At 42.4% G+C, this 20639-nt stretch overlaps 1 protein-coding gene and 1 non-coding gene across 5 annotated transcripts in view; both read left to right on the forward strand.

Moving 5' to 3' along the window:
- ALDH18A1 (aldehyde dehydrogenase 18 family member A1) overlaps positions 1–20639 on the forward strand; it is a 52407-nt gene that overhangs the window by 22822 nt on the left and 8946 nt on the right. For 3 of the 4 annotated variants that reach the window (XM_023206239.1, XM_023206240.1, XM_023206241.1), the window contains 8 exons: positions 881–1039; positions 1483–1573; positions 5994–6118; positions 7475–7619; positions 8256–8329; positions 9579–9672; positions 14243–14463; positions 18879–19016. In XM_023206239.1, the coding sequence (XP_023062007.1) occupies positions 881–1039; positions 1483–1573; positions 5994–6118; positions 7475–7619; positions 8256–8329; positions 9579–9672; positions 14243–14463; positions 18879–19016 (1047 nt within the window). The remainder of the gene's footprint in view (positions 1–880; positions 1040–1482; positions 1574–5993; positions 6119–7474; positions 7620–8255; positions 8330–9578; positions 9673–14242; positions 14464–18878; positions 19017–20639) is intronic. The other variant, XM_023206243.1, reaches the window with a different exon arrangement.
- Positions 6441–6574, forward strand: LOC111538948. Its single transcript, XR_002730515.1, has one exon. It is a non-coding gene; the product is annotated as a small nucleolar RNA SNORA70 (small nucleolar RNA).

The following is a 20639-nucleotide window of genomic DNA, read 5'->3' on the forward strand; positions in this document are numbered from 1 at the left end:
GATAAGACAGCCCTATTCCATTTTGTCTAACACACTTTTCTAAGCAGGGTAAATAATTTATTCACTCACTCGCCAAATATTTAAGGGCCTACTATGGCCAGGCCCTGAATCAGATCCTAGGATACAGAGATATTTTAGAAATTGCTGGGGCACAGCAGTGTGCGTCTTTAGTCCCAGTTACTCAGGAGGCTGAGGTGGGAGGATCACTTGAGACTAGGAGTTCAAGTCCAGCCTGGACAAGAGAGCAAGACCCTCTCTATAAAAAAAGAAAAGAAATTAATGGATAATCACTGATTCCCCCAGTATCCCTCTAAAAATAGATACATTAATTTCTTAATTTCGTAAATGGATGAGATTTTGGGATTTGGTAGCTCTCTGAGGATTAAAGTACTTTTGCAAGAAGTCTTAAACATTCTTACATAAATCTTTCAGTTTATTGTAATTTTTTTTTTATCTCTACAAGAATTGGGGCCAGGTGCAGTGAGTCACATCTGTAATCCCATCACTTGAGGCCAGGAGTTCAAGACCAGCCTGGCCAACATGACAAAACCCTGTCTCTGCTAAAAATACAGAAATTAGCTGCTCGTTCCTGTAATCCTAGCTACTTGGAAAGCTGAGGCTTGAGAATTGCTTGAACCCAGGAGGTGGAGGTTGCACTAAGCAGAGATTATGACACTGCACTACATCCTGAGCTACCGAGTAAGACCCTGTCTTGAAAAAACAAAGAATTGGATAGCACTCAGATATGTGTATTTCATTCTAATCTGTATGGGGCCCCAGAAACCTAAAGTTGAACTCCCCTACTCTTAGCATCTTTTGTATACTGGGAAGTTCAGCATTTTTCTCCCTCCTGCATTTTCCATCTCTTTAATCCTTTTAGATTTTGGTCACCAATTTGGATTTCCATGATGAGCAGAAGCGCCGGAACCTCAATGGAACACTTCATGAACTCCTTAGAATGAACATTGTCCCCATTGTCAACACAAATGATGCTGTTGTCCCCCCAGCTGAGCCCAACAGTGACCTGCAGGGGGTAAATGTGGGTAAAGTATTTCTAAGGGTTAAGCATGCTGGAGACACTAACACCATGCTATGCTGCATGCACTAACACCGGAAGTTTGGCATAAACAAGATGGAAAAGTTGTGAGAGAAACTGTTGTCATGGAGCAGTGATTGCATAAGCTCTTCTGAACTTGTGGTTGCATTCAATAGGGTGAGGTGCTATAGTCACTTAAGATGGTGCAATCAGCATGGCTTGTATATTTCAGTGGCTAGAAGACTGCATGTTTGGAAAAGGGATTGCCAGTAGATGCTGTGTTTTGCAGACAGAAGGGGCCTGCAAGAGCTGTCATCTGTATATTTGGGTTCATTGGTTTTGCCTGAACTTAGCTTGGTTTTGCCTGAGCTTGGCTGGGTGCGTCCATGAATTTCTTTTTGGACTGCTTAGCTCACTCACTCATGACTTTTTAATCTGCATTCTAGGTTATTAGTGTTAAAGATAATGATAGCCTGGCTGCCCGACTGGCTGTGGAAATGAAAACTGACCTCTTGATTGTTCTTTCAGATGTAGAAGGTACAAAGTAATGCTTTTTTCTTTTATCTGCCCTTTGTTTTAAATGCTACATGTATGAGCACGTGAGTTTCCCTCTTTCTTTGAGTCCCTCTGATCTTTTTTTTGCTATAGATCATTAGCCATATGTTCTGACAAAGGGCTTTTATGATTCAAAACAGGGTGGGCGAGTCTAAGAGATGTAGTTTGAATACTGAAATGTTATTTCCAGGTGCTTTCAGTTGTTTTTCTTAAATAACAGCTTTATAGAGATATAATTCACATACTATACAATTCACTTATTTGAAGTTTACAATTCTGTCCTGGTCGGGCGCGGTGGCTCAAGCCTGTAATCCCAGCACTTTGGGAGGCCGAGACGGGCGGATTACAAGGTCAGGAGATCGAGACCATCCTGGCTAACACGGTAAAACCCTGTCTCTACTGAAAAATACAAAAAACTAGCCAGGCGACATGGTGGGCACCTGTAGTCCCAGCTACTCGGGAGGCTGAGGCAGGAGAATGGCGTAAACCCAGGAGGCAGAGCTTGCAGTGAGCTGCGATCCAGCCCCCGCACTCCAGCCTGGGCGGCAGAGCGAGACTCCATCTCAAAAAAAAAAAAAAAAAAAAAAACAAAAAACAATTCTGTCCTGGCGTGGTGGCTCACACCTATAATCCCAACACTTTGGGAGGCCAAAGCGGGAGGATCACTTGAGCCCAGGAGTTCGAGATCAACCTGGACAATATAGTGAGTCCCTGTTTCTACAAAAAATAGAAAAGTTAGCTGGACATGGTGGTATGCGCCTATAGTTCCAGCTACTCGGGGCTGAAGCAGAAGGATCACTTGGACCTGGGAGTTCCAGGCTGCAGTGAGCTGTTATCACACCACCGTACTCCAGCCTGGGTGACAGAGCAAGACCCTATCTCAAAAATAAATAAATAGAGTGTACAATTCAGTGATTTTAGTATATTCACATAATTGTGCAACCAAAACCACAGTCATTTGTAGAACACTTTCCCTTTCATCACCCCAATAAGAAACTCCATAACCATTAGCAGTCACTCCCCACACTCCCCATCCCTAGGCAATCTCCAGTATACTTTCTGTTTCTGTGGATTAACCTGTTCTGGACATTTTATTTAAATGGCATCATATATTATGGTGGCCCTTTGTGACTGGCTTTTTTTCACTTAGCATGTTTTCATGGTTCATCTGTTTTACAGCATGTATCAATACTTCATTTTTTTTATTGCTGAATAATATGCCACTCTGTGACCATGTTTTGTTTATCAGTTCATCAATTGATGGACATTAGCTGTGAACATTCATGACACGTTTTTGTGTGAACATGTTTTTGTTTCACCTTAGAACTGCAGGGTCACATGGTAACTCTGTTTAAAAGACTTTTGAGGAACTACTAGACTGTTTTCCAAAGCAGCTGTACCATTTCATATTCTCACCAGCATTGTATGAAGGTTCTAATGTGTTTACATCATTGCTGTTATTCAGTTGTTTTTATCTGCCTTTTTTATTATAGCTATCCTAATGGGTGTGAAGTAGTATCTCATTGTGGTTTTGATTACTTTCAGTTTTTAATGTAAACCATAGGACAGATTATGGGTTTTTTTGGTGTGTGTGTTTTGTTTTGCTTTATTTTGTTTTGTTTTGTTTTGTTTCTTTTTCTTTGTTGGGACAGATTGTTTTAAGTTGGAGCCACTGTAGAAGTCTAGGCTATCTGGCTACCATGTTCTTACATTTACTCTGTTCTTCTCTGCTGTTCCCTTCTTCCTGGAGGGGCCACTCTTGGCTCTAATATGTCTTTCCATTCACTCTTCTCAAGCTTCCTTAAGCTATTTCCATTTCACAGTCTGACCCATAAGAAATATAGTAACTGTGTCCAAAATCTAAGATTCCAGAAGTCCCCTGCTACATTCCCAGAAGGTTAGAACACCTCTACTTAATTCCAAGCCCACACCAAGGCAGGTTAACACAGGAGGACCTGTTCTCTGTTTTACGCTCAGGCAGTTGTATGGTAAGGGCAGGGGCTACGTAGTGGAGACGGGCAGACATAGATGAATTGATCTGTCTCTGCCCATGTGGAAAGTCAAAGATAAGACACCTACATGTCAATGTCTTTATCTGTAAGAAGTCTTAGTCCTGTGTTATCCACTGTAATTTGAAGTCCCAGGATAGGAACAGCTAAGTTGGGGTAAGTGTGAGCCACTGTGGAGAAAGAAGGCATTTTGGTTAATCAACAGGTTTTCTATTCATTTTTCCCCCCAAGACGGAGTCTTGCTCTGTCACCCAGGCTGGAGTGCAGTGGCACGATCTCGGCTCACTGCAACCTCTGCCTCCTGGGTTCAAGTGATTCTCCTGTCTCAGCCTCCCGAGTAGCTGGGATTACAGTCGTGCGCTACCATGCCTGGCTAATTTTTGTATTTTTAATAGAGACGGGGTTTCACCATGTTGGCCAGGCTGGTCTCGAACTCCTGACCTCGTGATCCACCCACCTTGGCCTCCCAAAGCACTGGGATTACAGGCGTGAGCCATGGCACCTGGCCAATCAGCAAGTTTTTATTGAATTTCTACTATGAGCACATAGTGTGCTAGGTGCTTGATAAATGTAATTTATTCAATCTTTATAGCAACCCTACAAAGTAGGTAGTAGGTAGGTTAACCCAATTTTACAGATAAGGAAATTAAAAATTAAGTTCAAGCTGGGCACGTGGCACATGCCTGTAATCCCAGCTACTTGGGAAGGCTGAGGCAGTAAGATCACTTGAGCTCAGGAAGTTGAGGCTGCAGTGAACTGTGATCATGCCACCTCACTGCAGCCTGAGTGACAGAAACAGAGACCCTGTTGGGGGAGGAGGGGGGAGAGAAGAAGAAATAATTTTTTTAAATTTAAAATTAAATTCAGATCTATGAAATGGTATATCTGAAGTCACATAGCAAGTGCTTGACAGAGGCCAGTTTCAAATCTGAGTCTGTTCAATTAAAAAAGCTACACTCTTCCTTCTCTTTTATACTGCCTGACAAGGTTAAAAAAAAAAAATGTAAGTTTTTGAGATTAATTTATAAAACCCAATTTAAACAAGACTGTAGCAAATCATTTTGATGCAGCTTCAAGCACCAAAATTGGGTCACTGGTAGATTGGCATTCTTACTGTGATTATCCTAATTTGTTTTCTACTGAGTGTTGATTTTTTAGAACAGTATCTGAATTTTAACTATGCTCTTGGTGGGGTAAGGGGAAAGGAGGAGTAGGCACATTATCAGCATGCTAGGAAACCTTCACTATCTTTGGAGAAGGTTTGGCTAGAATTGTCCAATCTTTCCTATACTAATATATGAAACTGAAACAACTTCCAAATCTAAATATGTGATCTCATAGCACTGTATCTTCTGGGAAGATCCTAACCCTAAATCCTGGAGAGCTATGGAGTAGTAGGTTGAGATTGACAGATTGTGAAAGGTTATTTTCTTTTTTCCTGTAATAATGTGCACTGCTTATGGTTGTCACTGCTCTGCTCTACAATGGGCATCGATTTCCTCACCTCCCTGATTCACTGACTCCCTCAGAGAGGTAGTATGTAGCAAGACTGTCTTAAAGGTTTGGAATTATGGAGGGGAGAGGTATATTATAGCACAGGAAAAGCAGTAACTTGAAACCAGAAAAATCACTGCCCAAAATGTCTTTCAGCCAGTCCCCAGCCTTCCCTCTGTGTCCACTTTAGGTCTTGATTTAACTCCAGTTTCTTAGCCCCCTGTTATCCCCACTTTTTCTTTTCCAAGCTCCTACTCACTCTTTTTCAAAGTGAAATTGTGAGGATTTTTCATCTTGGATTGTATGCATGTAACGTTTCATGTAACTATTTTATGTCACTCCACTTAGTTATAAAAGGGACATATGCTTTATGGTAATAAATCCAGATTGAATGTCAAGAGTCATGCAGTCTCCTGCTGACTCAGCCTAACCTCTACAGTAACTCACTCATAAAATTGGGAGTGTAAATTAGTGACTGTTTCAAAGGGTACTGTGAGAGTTAATGAGTACCTCTATTGCATTTCATCCTGCTTGGAAACAGTCACATTTAACAGTATATGGCTACTACGCTGTTTCTGCAATAGCCACCCTTCTTTTTCAGTTCTGTCCTTAAAGCACAACATCATAAGTAGCAATGGCAGAATTAAGGATACCTTGCCAGGGATATGGGCAGGGCTAATAAATGTGCCAAGGATATGGCCATGGTATAAGGTGAGTCCTCCTGGAGCTGTTTGTCAGTGTCAAATCCTTTGTTCTCTTTTTCTGGTTAAAGCAGGTGGTAGTGCAGTGGCATTCATTTGGATGAGTAAAGTACAGAGTGATTGGCAGGTGCCCTGGGGAGGCCTGTCTTGGAGACACTTCCATTAAAGCAGTATTACTGACTCTTGTCTATTTTTTAGGCCTTTTTGACAGCCCCCCAGGGTCAGATGATGCAAAGCTTATTGATATATTTTATCCTGGAGATCAGCAGTCTGTGACATTTGGAACCAAGTCCAGAGTGGGAATGGGTGGCATGGAAGCCAAGGTAAGAATCTGGTGCCTTAACGCCTATAACAATTTTAAAGCCCAAACTGTAATGTATCCTTTTTACTTTTGTAATTATTTGGGGGTTAATGGTTCAGATAGTAGGCACATACACACTTAAATATGTACATACCTAAATATAGATTTAATGAGTGTTGCATTCCAACATTTAGTTATGTCTGTGTATGTAGGTTTTTTTCATTAATATTATATGAACAGTGTGTTCATGTTGTAAACTCTGCAAGGGCAGGACCTATATATTTTTCATAATTCATAAATCTCTCATTTATCAGTTCAAATATTTCTTGATGAAATCTTTCAACCTGCGGCCAATTAAGCTGACTGAGTTCCTTTCCTCATGGGGGCCCAGTGTGCAATGGCTGCAAACAGCAGCTTCCCTGGTAGTGATGTAGCCTGTTTGTTGTATGGTTTGCTCTAAGGGACCTTGGAGACAGTCCTTTCAGATGGATGTTCATGTTTCTGACCTTGCACTACCCCAGTGTAGGCTCCAAACAGACATGCGAGGTGCCATTGGAAAGCCCCAGGGCACTGTGGCCAGGGTTCACATTGGCCAAGTTATGTCCATCCGCACCAAGCTGCAGAACAAGGAGCATGTGATTGAGGCCCTGTGCAGGGCCAAGTTCAAGCTCCCCAGCCGCCAGAAGATCCACATCTCAAAGAAGTGGGGCTTCACCAAGTTCAATGCCAATGAATTTAAAGACATGGTGGCTGAGAAGCGGCTCATCCCAGATGGGTCAAGCACGTTCCCAATTGTGGCACTCTGGACAAGTGGCAGGCCCTGCACTCATGAGGGTTTCCACTGTGCTGCCCCCTCTTAATACTCACCAATAAATTCTACTTCCTGTCTACCTAAAAAAAAAAAAAAGAAATCTTTCAAAAATTTTGTCCCATTAATTGTTCTTAGAAGTTATACCCCTATGGTACAGCATCACATGTATCAGCAGCACAGATGAGGACAAGATCCCCACTTAGAAAAGCCAAAAGTACTCAAGATCAGACTCTGGTCAAACCCCAGCCTGTTGGTCTCCTTAGTTGTTTCTAAGTTGAGGCACAGTAAATCAAATGTAGGAGTTATGAGTCCCATACTAGGGAGACTGAAGAGAGAACAGACTGGAAACAAAGGATAGGTTGGCATACCTTTAAGTAACACATGCCAAGGTTGAGCTGGAAAGTGTGTGAGCTGTAATGTGTTTTCAGAGCTTCTAAGCTTTTAAAAACACATTTCGTGCGCTTAAGTTGTTCAATATCAACTTGTATTTTATATATTTTTGCAAGTTTAAAATGTGGGTGAGTAGATCTGAATCTCATGTTTACTGGATCTAACCTGTCTCATTAGGTGAAAGCAGCCCTCTGGGCTTTGCAAGGTGGCACTTCTGTTGTTATTGCCAACGGAACCCACCCAAAGGTGTCTGGGCATGTCATCACAGACATTGTGGAGGGGAAGAAAGTTGGTACCTTCTTTTCAGAAGTAAAGCCTGCAGGTAAATAGTTCTTCATAAGGTCCCAAGTCCTGTGATAGGAACTAATGACACCTGGCTTAGTTAGAGATCACAAAATTGATACGCTGATATTTCGAAATACGGCATTGTTTTGAGCACAATTTGCAAAATCGGATTTTTCTTTGCTTTTGTGAAATTCTGTCTAACCTGCCTAGCTAGGCCTATTCTCTGCACAATCACGCGGTTAAAGTATATAAGCATTTATTTTCTCAAGAAACATTTGCTAGGCCTATGTTAGATGCCAGGTAGTAATAAGCACTAGAGATGCAAAGATGCATATGATATAGTATGTGCTGTCGAGTGTTTACAAAGGACAGAATTACCTCATAATCTGCATTCAGAAATGTAAACACATTAAAAAATATCACCGAAGTGGAATTCAGAAGAATTCTAGAAAACTTAAAGTATATTGTCTACCCCAGAAATACAAGCCAGTTCTTATGTTTATGCCCGAGTGAATCTGGCACATTCTTTTGCTATTTTATTGGTCATAGTGATCCCCTGTGTGAAACAAGGATCATGTGTTCCTTCTGTGGGCATGATGAGCCTGTGCATGTGCTGGCAAAGTGAGCGAGAACTAAGGTGACCAGGACCTGATATTTGCACATATTCTTGCAGGCCCTACTGTTGAGCAGCAGGGAGAAATGGCTCGATCTGGAGGAAGGATGTTGGCCACCTTGGAACCTGAGCAGGTAATAACCTTAGCACCTTAGCTGATAGTATTGTTACAGTTTTCAGAGTGAGTCATGCTGTATGGTTACAGGAGTCAAACCTGCTAACTCTGTCTTTATTCCTAGTGAGCCACAGAGTTATCTGAGTTGCAAGTCTGATTCATATTCGCTCTGCCTTTTTTCTTTTTCTTAATTTTATTTTCTCTTTTATCTTTTATAGACAGAGGCCCGAGATAACTTTTCATCACTATGATGTTTTGATCAAAAGCATTATAAAAATGATGAGATTAGGAAGGTTACCTAATTCTGCCACATACTGGGCATGAAAATTCAGGAAAATTACTTATCCCAACCCATTCCAAATCCCCTGACTTGCCTGGAAGATGGAAAGCTCTAGAGCCTGCTCCCTAGTTGTAGCCCTGACCTGTCTGGCATGAATTAGTCTAAGTAGCAAACATGATGAGGCTGGAAGTGGTGAGGAGGTCAAGTGGAAGCTGGGAGCTGGTCCCCCAGGGATTATATTGTCAAGGATGGATTTGAGAGTAAGGATGTATATGGGTTTATACTAGTGAATCCTTTGGCCTGAGAAAAGAGAAAGTAACTCCAACAGCAGAGAAAGGAAAGCAAAGGAGGAGCCTACCTTCCCTTTCAAACCACTTCTCTCTACTCCTCCAATAATCAGCATACTGATTTGCCACATTTCCTAATCTAGCAGGGTCAGGTTTGGGGTGTCTTCAAGTACCTAGGACTGAATTTTTTCACTTTGATTAAATGCATTAAATAAATAATTTACGAGGAAGAACCAAATGTAAAAACTTACCTGGAAATAAACCAGTTAATGATATTAAATAAGTAAGACTCTATGTATCGTGTTACTTCAAAGTCCTGGCCCTTGTACAGTTACATAATCTCCTACAGATTATACAATCTTTTACAGATTGTATCCATCATACCCCTTCCCCGCCTCCTTTTTTTTTCTTATGACTCCTATTATAATTAGCCATGGTTTGCTAATTATAATAATCAGGAGTCATAAGAGAAAAAGAGGAAAAGTGAGAAGTGACCTAGAGGTTGGCAATGAGAGAGGAAGGAAGAAATAAGGGGAGCAGTGGTGGGAAAAAGTGATGGGAAGTCAGGAGATTTCAGTTGGCGGTGACCTTGTATGTGGGAGCAAGGCCTGGCACTCTCAGAAGAGTAGGTTTAAAAACTGTGGTGTGCATTCTTCTTGGATTAACATCTCTGTTTTTTTAATGGTGTACCTTTCTTCTAGAGAGCAGAAATTATCCATCATCTGGCTGATCTGTTGACGGACCAGCGTGATGAGATCCTGTTAGCCAACAAAAAAGACTTGGAGGAGGCAGAGGGTAAAGACCAGACAATTTAGAGTCAATGTTATGGAAGGGTGTGGGTTATTTTGGTTTTTAGTATTACTAGTAATTCTTATGTCTACCTGAAGATAAGGATTGTTATAAAAGAAATTGTACATTATATATCATTTCCATTGTGGGTAGGTGGGTGATCGGTATTCTTCTTCCCCAGATACTTTAGTACAATCCCCAAAGGAGCTTTTCGTTCCCCACAGGTCACAAGCTGTGGCTACTATGGCAGTCAGGACAAAAAAGAACAAAATTGAGAACACCACTGCTTAAGGAATTCAGCTAATAGCTAACATTTATTGAGGTCTTTCTGTATTGACAGGCACTGTGCTAAGGGCTGTACAGTCAGGATGTCATTTCATCTTCATAACATAGTGCCTCTGAGATAGCTGCTACTTATTATCCCCATTTGACAGAGAAGGAAACTGAAGCTCAGAGAAGCTGTCACTTGCCCAAAGCCATATGGTCAGTGATGGACCAGGATTTAAACACAGATGGACTGTACATGTGAAAGAGTTGTAGAAATAGTTTGCGCAGCCTGTGAAGAAAGATAGCTTGTTTCTTAATTAACCAGTCTTTTGTCTTCCCTGAGTTAGCACCAGGTGCCATCCAGAAATACCCTTGAGGTGCTAATGGTAAAGTAAGATGTTAAACTCACATTGTGAACACCTAGAGATGTAGAGTGTCAGGGCCCTGACTCTTTCTCTTCTTTTTCTTAATTCTGTCCTTTCCACCTTAAAATAAGAAGGATTGATTTTATGGGGTTTTGAATTTTTGTCTGCATTATCTTAAACATCCATATTAATGGTGTTTGTTTCAAAGAAATTTTGCAAGGTTCAACAACATTACTTTCATTCCTTAAAACATTTTTGAACCATTGTTTTAGAACTTCCTCTAGAATTTACATCTCATTTTTGTAGTATTACAAAACATAAAATAGATTTTCAGAACTGGAAGAAATCTTTGATACTATCCACTCATTAATTTAAAGTAAAAGAATTAAGACCCACAGAGAGTAAAGCTATTGTTGCCCGAGGTTCCACAGCTTGTTGTTGGCAGAACTTTGACTCCTGATCCCAGCTATACCTCTCTGAACATGCATAAGGACACACAGTGAGTTGAGAACAAAGCCTTGGGTATACATGAGCGTGGCTTAGCAATCCCAGTTCAGGGAATTTATCCTCAAAAACTATTTCTAAAGAAAATAGGTCTTTAGGCCAGGTGCGGTGGCTCATGCCAGTAATCCCAGCACTCTGAGAGGCCAGGATGGGCGGATCATCTGAGGTCATGAGTTCGAGACCAGCCTGGCCAACATGGTGAAACTTCATTTCTATAAAAATACAAAACTTACGGCTGGGCACAGTGGCTCACGTCTGTAATCCCAACACTTTGGGAGGCCGAGGTGGGCGCATCACCTGAGATCGGGAGCTTAAGACCAGCCTGACCAACATGGAGAAACCTCATCTCTACTAAAAATACAAAATTAGCTTGGCATGGTGGTGCATGCCTGTAATCCTCGCTACCCAGGAGGCGGAGGTTGCCGTGAGCCAAGGTGGCACCATTGCACTCCAGCCTGGGCAACAAGAGCAAAACTCCGTCTCAAAAAAAAAAAAAAAAAAAAAGCCAGCCATGGTGGCTCAAATTTGTAATCCCAGCTACTCGGGCGGCTGAGGCAGGAAAATCACTTGAACCTAGGAGGCAGAGGTTTTAGTGAGCTGAGATCGCACTACTGCCCTCCAGCCTGAGCAGCGGAGCAAGACTCCATCTCAAAAAAAAAAAAAAAGAAAAGAAAAGAAAGAAAATAGCGCTATCCAAAGATTTTTAGAGCAGGATTTATCACACTGAAAAACTGGAAACAAGCTGAGCATTTAATAACATAGGTGTGGTTAAGTGTGTTCAGCTGTATCAAATTAATGGAATATTTAGTAGTAATTAAGATGATTTTTGCAACATGGAAAATGTACTTGGGTTGTAAGGTGAAAAGCTAGGATGTAACATTTAACATACACTATAATTAAAACTTGTTTTTTAGCATATGGGGAAAAGTAAAGAAAATTAATTTGTATAATTGGTTGGTAGAAAGATGGTTTAATTTTTTTTTCTTAATATAAGGTCAGTTGCTTCCCCCCAAGGCAGAAATCTTTTTATTATTTTATCTTGGTGGCTGTGACTGTAAAAAAAAGGAAAGGGAAAATTTTTGTAATCTCAACATTGACGACAATAATGATTTGTGATATATGATTTCAAATGGTTTTCCTGAGTATATACATGTACATATATGAATATGTACATACATTTTTGTGCGTGGAGAGGGAATCACACCATGTATACTACTGTTTTTAAAGAAAATTCTGGGCCGGGCGCAGTGGCTCATGCCTGTAATCCCAGCACTTTGGGAAAGGCCGAGGCGGGTGGATCTTCAGGAGATCAAGACCATCCTGGCTAACACAGTGAAACCCCGTCTCTACTAAAAATACAAAAAATTAGCCGGGCATGGTAGCAGGAGCTTGTAGTCCCAGCTACTTGGGAGGGTGAGGCAGGAGAATGACTTAAACCTGGGAGGCGGAGCTTGCAGTGAACCGAGATCACGCCACTGCACTGCAGCCTGGGCAACAGAGCAAGACTCAAAAAGATAAAAAAATAAAATTCTGCCTATGAGCTTGCCATAATTCTATTTTTTTTTTTTTTTGGCCAAGTGTGGTCACTCATACTTGTAATCCCAGCACTTTGGGAAGTGGAGACAGAAGGATCACTTTAGCCCAGGAGTTCGAGACAAACCTGGGCAACATAGCGAGACCCCTGTCTCTACAAAATATGTTTTAAAATTGGCCAGGCGTGGTGGCTCATGCCTGTAATCCCAACACTTTGGGAAGCCGAGTCAGGTGGATCACGAGGTCAGGAGTTCAAGACCAGCCTGGCCAACATGGTGAAACCCCGTCTCTACTAATACAAAAATTAACCAGGCATGGTGGCACACACCTGTGGTCCCAGCTACATAAGAGGCTGAGGCAGGAGAATTGCTTGAACCCGGAAGGCAGAGGTTCCAGTGAGCCGAGATTGTACCACTGCACTCTAGCCTAGGCAACAGAGCGAGACTCCATCTCAAAAAAAAAAAAAAAATACATGTTTTAAAATTAGCCAGCCGTGGTGATACATGCCTGTAGTCCTAGCTACTCTGGAGACTGAAGCAGGAGGATCACTTGAGCCCAGGAGTTCAAGGCTGCAATGAGCTATGATTGTACCACTGCACTCTAGCCTCGGTGACACACTGAGACCCTGTCTCTAAAAGAAAAAAAGCAAAAAAGTTTTCTTTATTAAAATTCTATTCTCCTTCCCAAAATATTTAACATTTTATTTTAGAAGAAAACCTCTTTGTTGCTGGGCGCAGTGGCTCAAGCCTGTAATCCCAGCACTTTGGGAGGCCGAGACGGTGGATCACGAGGTCAGGAGATCGAGACTATCCTGGCTAACACGGTGAAACCCCGTCTCTACTAAAAAATACAAAAAACTAGCCGGACGAGGTGGCGGGCGCCTGTAGTCCCAGCTACTCGGGAGGCTGAGGCAGGAGAATGGTGTGAACCTGGGAGGCGGAGCTTGCAGTGATCTGAGATCTGGCCACTGCACTCCAGCCTGGGCGACAGAGTGAGACTCCATCTCAAAAAAAAAAAAAAAAAAAAAAGAAAACCTCTTTGTTGGTTCTGATTATAAAAATAATTCACTCATTATAAAAAAATAAAATAATATAGAAAGATAGATTATTACTTTTCTGGATGCATTCCAGATTTCTTCCTGTGCACACATATATGTGCGGTGTTTGATAAATAGGATCATATCGTACATGCTGTTTTATAGTTTGCTTTTTTTGTAGACTATATCCTAGATAGCTTTCCATGTCAGTGAACCTAGATATATTATTTATAATAACTGAATTATAAACCATTGTCTGAATATTTAGGTAGAATTCAATTTCTCAGTATTACAAAAATGTGGTAAGTATTCTCATTACATGCCTGCCTGTTCATACAAATGATAAATTTCTGGAACTGAAATTGCTGGGACAAAGGGTATCAGGGTACACAGCTTTACATGATGCTATGTACTGCCAAACCGATGCCTAAGAAAGACAGTCTAAGTGGTATGTCATTGTCTTCCTGAGTCTGTTCCTAAGGCAGTCCCACATGTTCAATAAAACATCAAGACACATCAGTTGGGCCAGGCACAGTGGCTCTCACTTGTAATCCCAGCACTTTGGGAGGTCGAGGCGGGCAGATTACTTGAGGTGTGGAGTTCAAGATCAGCCCAGCCAACCTGGTGAAACCCCATCTCTACAAAAATGAGCCAGACCTGGTGGCGCATGCCTGTAGTCCCAGATAGTAAGGAGGCTGAGGTGGGAGAATTGCTTGAACCCAGGAGGCGGAGGTTGCATTGGGCCTAGATCATGCCACTGTACTCCAGCCTGGACGTCAGAGTAAGACCCTGTCTCAAAAAAGACACATCAGTTGGTAGCTGCAGCCTGCCAGGTCTGCTACTTCATCATATCCTCTTAATGGCTTTTCAGGGAGACTTGCAGCTCCTCTGCTGAAACGTTTAAGCCTCTCCACATCCAAACTGAACAGCCTGGCCATCGGTCTGCGGCAGATCGCAGCCTCCTCCCAGGACAGCGTGGGACGTGTTTTGCGCCGCACCCGAATCGCCAAAAACCTGGAACTGGAACAAGTGACTGTCCCAATTGGAGTTCTGCTGGTGATCTTTGAATCTCGTCCTGACTGTCTACCCCAGGTGTGTATGTACCCCAGGTGAATAAATACCCTGCCACTGGGGGCTGGTGCGGATATTGGAGGAAGAATATATATATATATATATATTTTTTTTTTTTATTATTATACTTTAAGTTCTAGGGCACATGTGTACAACGTGCAGGTTTGTTACATAGGTATACATGTGCCATATTGCTTTGCTACACCCATCAACTCGTCACGTACATTAGTTATTTCTCCTAATGCTATCCCTCCTCCAGTCCCCCACCCCCCGACAGGCCCCAGGGTGTGATGTTTCCCACCCTGTGTCCAAGTGTTCTCATTGTTCATTTCCTACCTATGAGTGAGAACGTGCATTGTTTGGTTTTCTGTCCTTGTGATAGTTTGCTGAGAATGATGGTTTCCAGCTTCATCCATGTCCCTGCAAAGGACATGAACTCATCCTTTTTTATGGCTACATAGTATTCCATGGTGTATATGTGCCACATTTTCTTAATGCAGTCTATCATTGATGGACATTTGGATTGGTTCCAAGTCTTTGCTATTGTGAATAGTGCCGCAGTAAACACACATGTTCATGTCTCTTTATAGCAGCATGATTTATAATCCTTTGGCTATATACCCAGTAATGGGATCACTGGGTCAAATGGTATTTCTAGTTCTAGATCCTTGAGGAATCGCCACACTGTCTTCCACAATGATTGAACTAATTTACACCCCCACCAACAGTGTAAAAGCATTCCTGTTTCTCCACATCCTCTCCAGCATCTATTGTTTCCTGACTTTTTAATGACTGCTATTCTAATAGGCATGAGATGGTATCTCATTGTGGTTTTGATTTGTATTTCTCTGATGACCAGTGATGATGAGCATTTTTTCATGTGTCTGTTGGCCACATAAATGTCTCCTTCTGAGAAGTGTCCATATCCTTTGCCTACTTTTTGATGGGGTTGTTTTTTTCTTGTAAATGTGTTTAAATTCTTTGTAGATTCTGGATATTCGCCTTTTGTCAAATGGGTAGATTGCAAAGATTTTCTCCCATTCTGTAGGTTGCCTGTTCACTCTGATGGTAGTTTCTTTTGCTGTGCAGAAGCTCTTTATTTTAATTAAATCCCATTTGCCTATTTTGGCTTTTGTTGTCATTGCTTTTGGTGTTTTAGTCATGAAGTCCTTGCCCATGCCTATGTCCTGGATGGTATTGCCTAGGTTTTCTTCTAGGGTTTTTATGGTTTTAGGTCTAACATTTAAGTCTTTAATCCATCTTGAATTAATTTTTGTATGAGGTGTAAGTAAGGGATCCAGTTTCAGCTTTCTACTTATGGCCAGCTGGTTTTCCCAGCACCATTTATAAAATAGGGAATCCTTTCCCCATTTCTTGTTTTTGTCAGGTTTGTCAAAGATCAGATTGTTGCAGATGTGTGGTGTTATTTCTGAGGCCTCTCTTCTGTTCCATTGGTCTGTATCTCTGTTTTGGCGCCAGTACCATGCTGTTTTGGTTACTGTAGCCTTGTAGTATAGTTTGAAGTCAGGTAATGTGATGCCTCCGGCTTTGTTCTTTTAGGATTGTCTTGGCAATGCAGGCTCTTTTTTGGTCCCATATGAACTTTAAAGTAATTTTTTCCAATTCTGTGAAGAAAGTTATTGGTAGCTTGATGGGGATGGCGTTGAATCTATAAATTACCTTGGGCAGTATGACCATTTTCATGATATTGATTCTTCCTATCCATGCACATGGAATGTTCTTCCATTTGTTTGTGTCCTCTTTTATTTTGTTGAGCAGTGGTTTGTAGTTCTCCTTGAAGAGGTCCTTCATATCCCTTGTAAGTTGGATTCCTAGGTATTTTATTCTTTTTGTAGCAATTGTGAATGGGAGTTCACTCATGATTTGGCTGTTTGTCTGTTATTGGTGTATAGGAATGCTTGTGATTTTTGCACATTGATTTTGTATCCTGAAGAATATATTTTCAATACTGGAGATAAGCTTCCCAAAGACAGTTGTGTGTGTGTGAAGGTCTTTTAACCAAAAAAAAAAAGATAATTTTTGAGACTTTATTCTCAGGTTGTTCTTGAGGTAATATACGTTCTTGATTCCTCCAGTATCCTAAAGTAGTTGTTCTTATGTCCATTTTAGAGCTGGAGAAATTGAACCTCATAGAAGGTAAGATTCCTGTCACACTTGTAAGGTGCAGCTGGGACTGTAGCCCAAATCAGCCTACCATACCACAGTGCAGGAGCAAATTTCCAAATATCTTAGCCTGTGGTTCACTTTGTTCTCTGACCACAAGTCTCTGTTAGCCTGCTGCTGTCATTCATGTATAACTGGCTTGGCCCGTGTGAAACAGACCCCTTTTTTGATGGCTTCCTATAGGTATGTCTCTTAGGAAAAAGAACTTTCAGTAGTTAATGGAAATTAGAATGCAACCCTCGGCGACACACGGTGGCTCATACCTGTAATCGCAGCACTTTGGGAGGCCGAGGCAGGTGGATCATGAGGTCAAGAGATTGAGATCATCCTGGTCAACATGGTGAAACCTTGTCTCTACTACAAATACAAAAATTAGCTGGGTGTGGTGGGACCTGTAATCCCAGCTAGTCAGGAGGCTGAGACAGGAGAATCACTTGAACCCAGGAGGCAGAGGTTGCAGTGAGTCAAGATCACGTCACTGCATTCCAGCCTGGCAACAGGGTGAGATTCCATCTCAAAAAAAGAAAAGAATGCAACCCCCTTTAAGCAAGTTGACATATCACAGCCTCCTGTTGAGAAAGCATATGTTAAAGTTCTTACCAAGCAGCTGTGCTGGGAAATACAAGGTGTCATTAGAGAGTGGCCCCACTTTATTACCCTAAAATCCCTCCCTGAATTCTGGGAGCATTTCCCCCACTGGACTGTCCTATAGGATACCAGCTCTTTCTTTGCACTAGCCCTGAAGTCTCAAAGGGAAATTCTATTTTAAAAACAAAAAACTAGCACCTCTTTACTATAAGACATAGGTGACTGTGGAATCTGGAATGCTCTGTGAAGGGTACTCTCTGACATCCCCTAAAACCAGTGTGTTCACCAAGGGGCTCCCATACCACTGAGGCCTGTCATCAATCGCTGGCAGATGCTGGCTCACTACCTCTCTGGCCACATACGTGTCTTGCAGAAATGCCCCAGTGATGACTGCCAAACTCACCTCTGCTAGTAGAAATGGGCCTGAGTCTCTCTGGACTATATCCATGAACTTTCTTTGCTACCACTCATCCATACCAGCTGATACCTCACAAGGAGCTGATACCTCATTAGCTAACTACAGCTGAGGCTCCTCATCTGGACTCAGCCCTGGATGGTTTCACAGAATCCATGAATCCTAAAAATTGTGTGCAATATTCTGTGTGTTTATGTCTGGAGAAAATTTACTTAACTTTTATAAGAGGTAGGATGAGCAGGTCAGAGTCACTCACTCTTTGCTCTGACAAGGTAACTAGCCCTCCTCCTGGATGGTCCACCTTTTCCTCCCCAGACAGGCATGTGGGAAAAAGACTGTGTTCTCAGCAACTCTACCACAGCTGTCCAGGGGCTGGCAGGAGCTCTGGTCTTCTTCAGATTCTTAGCACCATGTACTTAGAGCTCTCAGAACAATTCCAAGGCCAGAGTAGGATATGGCCAGAGGAGCTGCCCCACCTCAGCCTGATCAGATGAAGTAAGTGCTTCCCTACAGAGGTGGCTGAAGACCCTGTTCTCCACAGTGGAGGGTGCCATGTGGCCCTGACTACTTAATTCAGTTCTCTTTGCTTTGTTTGTTTGTTTGTTTGTTTATTTGAGACAGAGTCTCACACTGTTGTCCAGGCTGGAGTGAAATGGTGCAATCTTGGCTCACTGCAACCTCTGCCTCCCAGGCTCAAGAAAGTCTCCTGCCTCAGCCTCCTGAGTAGCTGGGACTACAGGCGCCTGCCACCACGTCCGGCTAATTTTTGTATTTATAGTAGAGATGGGGTTTCACCATGTTGGTCAGGCTGGTATCGAACTCCTGACCTCAGGTGATCCACCCACCTCGGCCTCCCAGAGTGCTCGGATTACAGACGTGAGCCAGTGCGCCTGGCCAACTCAGTTCTCTTTGCTAATGGTGCTAAGCAAGCAATATAGTTTAGTTGCTTAAAACCCAGTCGTTCGTTCTGGAGTCAAACCACCTCAGTCTGGCTCCCAGCCCTGGTATTTATAAGCTGTGTGACTTTGGAGAGTCATCAACCTCTCTGGGCTTCAGTGCCCTTTTCTGTAAAGTAGGGGATAAAACAGGCACTTAAATCACTGCAGTGTTGTGAAAATGAAACAGCATAGGCCTTATAAAATGATGAACACAGTGCTTAGCACACAGAAAGAGTGCTTATGAATGCTAACATCACTGTTGCTATTACTGTTTGTCCCCTTTGATCCACTGCTCTCCCTTTGATCTGCAGGTGGCAGCTTTGGCTATCGCAAGTGGTAACGGCTTGTTACTCAAAGGAGGGAAGGAGGCTGCACACAGCAACCGGATTCTCCACCTTCTGACCCAGGAAGCCCTCTCAATCCATGGAGTCAAGGAGGCCGTGCAGCTGGTAGGTCCCTGGGAATGCACCAAGTCAGGCCCAGAGGGGCCAGTTCAGGTGTTTGGGAATTCAAAGCAAAACTTAGGCCACACAGAGCCAAGACTACAGGCAGACTTGACACTCCAGCAGGCCTGTGAGCCCACAGACTTTAGGCCATTCTGCAGAGCCAGATGGGTCCTCAGTGAGTTAGGAAGGCCCCTGCCTTACAGCTGCGTCTTGGCACTATTTATTTACAAGGATGTCAATTAGACCTTCATTTTTTGGGTCACAAGGCAGCAGGAGTACCAGACCTAGAGTGTGAGGCCTATGTTCCTGTCATTGGCAGAGTAATCTAGGGTAAGTCAGATGAGAAACTTTACAAAAGTTTGTCATAAACTGTCATGCAGTGTGTTGAGTATCAGATCATGCTGTTATCGCTATTATTATTTAAGGGCATTACTTTAACTGACCATTTCTCATTCTCTTCAACTGTCAAATGAAGTTTGATAATAATAGCCACTACTTGTTGAGTACCTACTATGTGCAAGGCTCATTTTATCCATTAACTCATTTGATTGTCACAACAGTCCCATGAGGAAAATATCATTAATTATTAGACTCATTTTCTACATTGGGAAAAACAGATTCAGAGGTAAAGTAATTCCCCAAGAGTCACACAGTATGTGATAGAGTTTAGATTTGGACCTAGGCTGACTCCAGATCCTTTTTTTTTTTTTTTTTTTTTTTTTTGTGGCTCATTTGCTCCAACACTCCAGGATTCTGTTGGCTTCTGGGAGAATGTCTACAAACCTGCTCATTACACACTCAATGACCAGAATCTGGTTTTTTTCTTATGCCAACATAGTGGTTGGAAAGAGCATAGATTTTAGGGATTCAAATCCCAGCTTTACCACATCCTAGCTTACACAGGTGCCCTCCCTCCTTTTCTTCCTATTGATGTGTAACATCCATACAGTAAAGTATGCAGATCCTGTGAACAGCTCTGTGACTGTTCACACACACACATATATAACCACCAGCCATATCAAGATATAGAACAGTCCAACATCCTGGAGGCCCCCTGTGCCCTTCCCAGTCAGTATGTAGCCCCCTTCCCCACAAACTACTTTTTTGACTTCTGTCACATTAAATTACTTTTGCCTTTCTCTTTTGAGACATAGTCTTGCTCTGTTGCCCAGACTGGAGTGCAGTGGCACAATCTCAGCTCTCGGTTCACTGCAGCCTCAGCCTCCCAGGCTCCAGCAGTCCACCCACCTCAGCTTTCCTGGTAGTTGGGACTACAAATGTGTGCCTCCAGACTTGGCTAATTTTTGAGGTTTTTTTTGTTTTTTGTAGAGACAGTTTCACCATGTTGCCCAGGCTGGTCTCGAACTCCTGAGCTCAGGCAATCTGCCTGCCTCAGCCTCCCAAAGTGCTGGGAATGTGCCACCACGCCCGGCCTTTTGCCTGTTCTTGAACTTTATATAAATGAGATCAAACAAAACACACGTTTTTGTTGCCTGTCATTTGTTCGTTATGTCTGTGGCATTCATTCCCATTGTTGCATCTAGCAGTAGTTTTCTCATTTAATCGCCATATAGTGTTCCGTTTACCTGCATGTACTACAGTTCATCTTTTCTTCTGTTGATGAAT

The sequence above is a fragment of the Piliocolobus tephrosceles genome, chromosome 9, assembly GCF_002776525.5.
Source record: "Piliocolobus tephrosceles isolate RC106 chromosome 9, ASM277652v3, whole genome shotgun sequence".
In the NCBI taxonomy this organism is placed as follows: Eukaryota; Metazoa; Chordata; class Mammalia; order Primates; family Cercopithecidae; genus Piliocolobus; species Piliocolobus tephrosceles.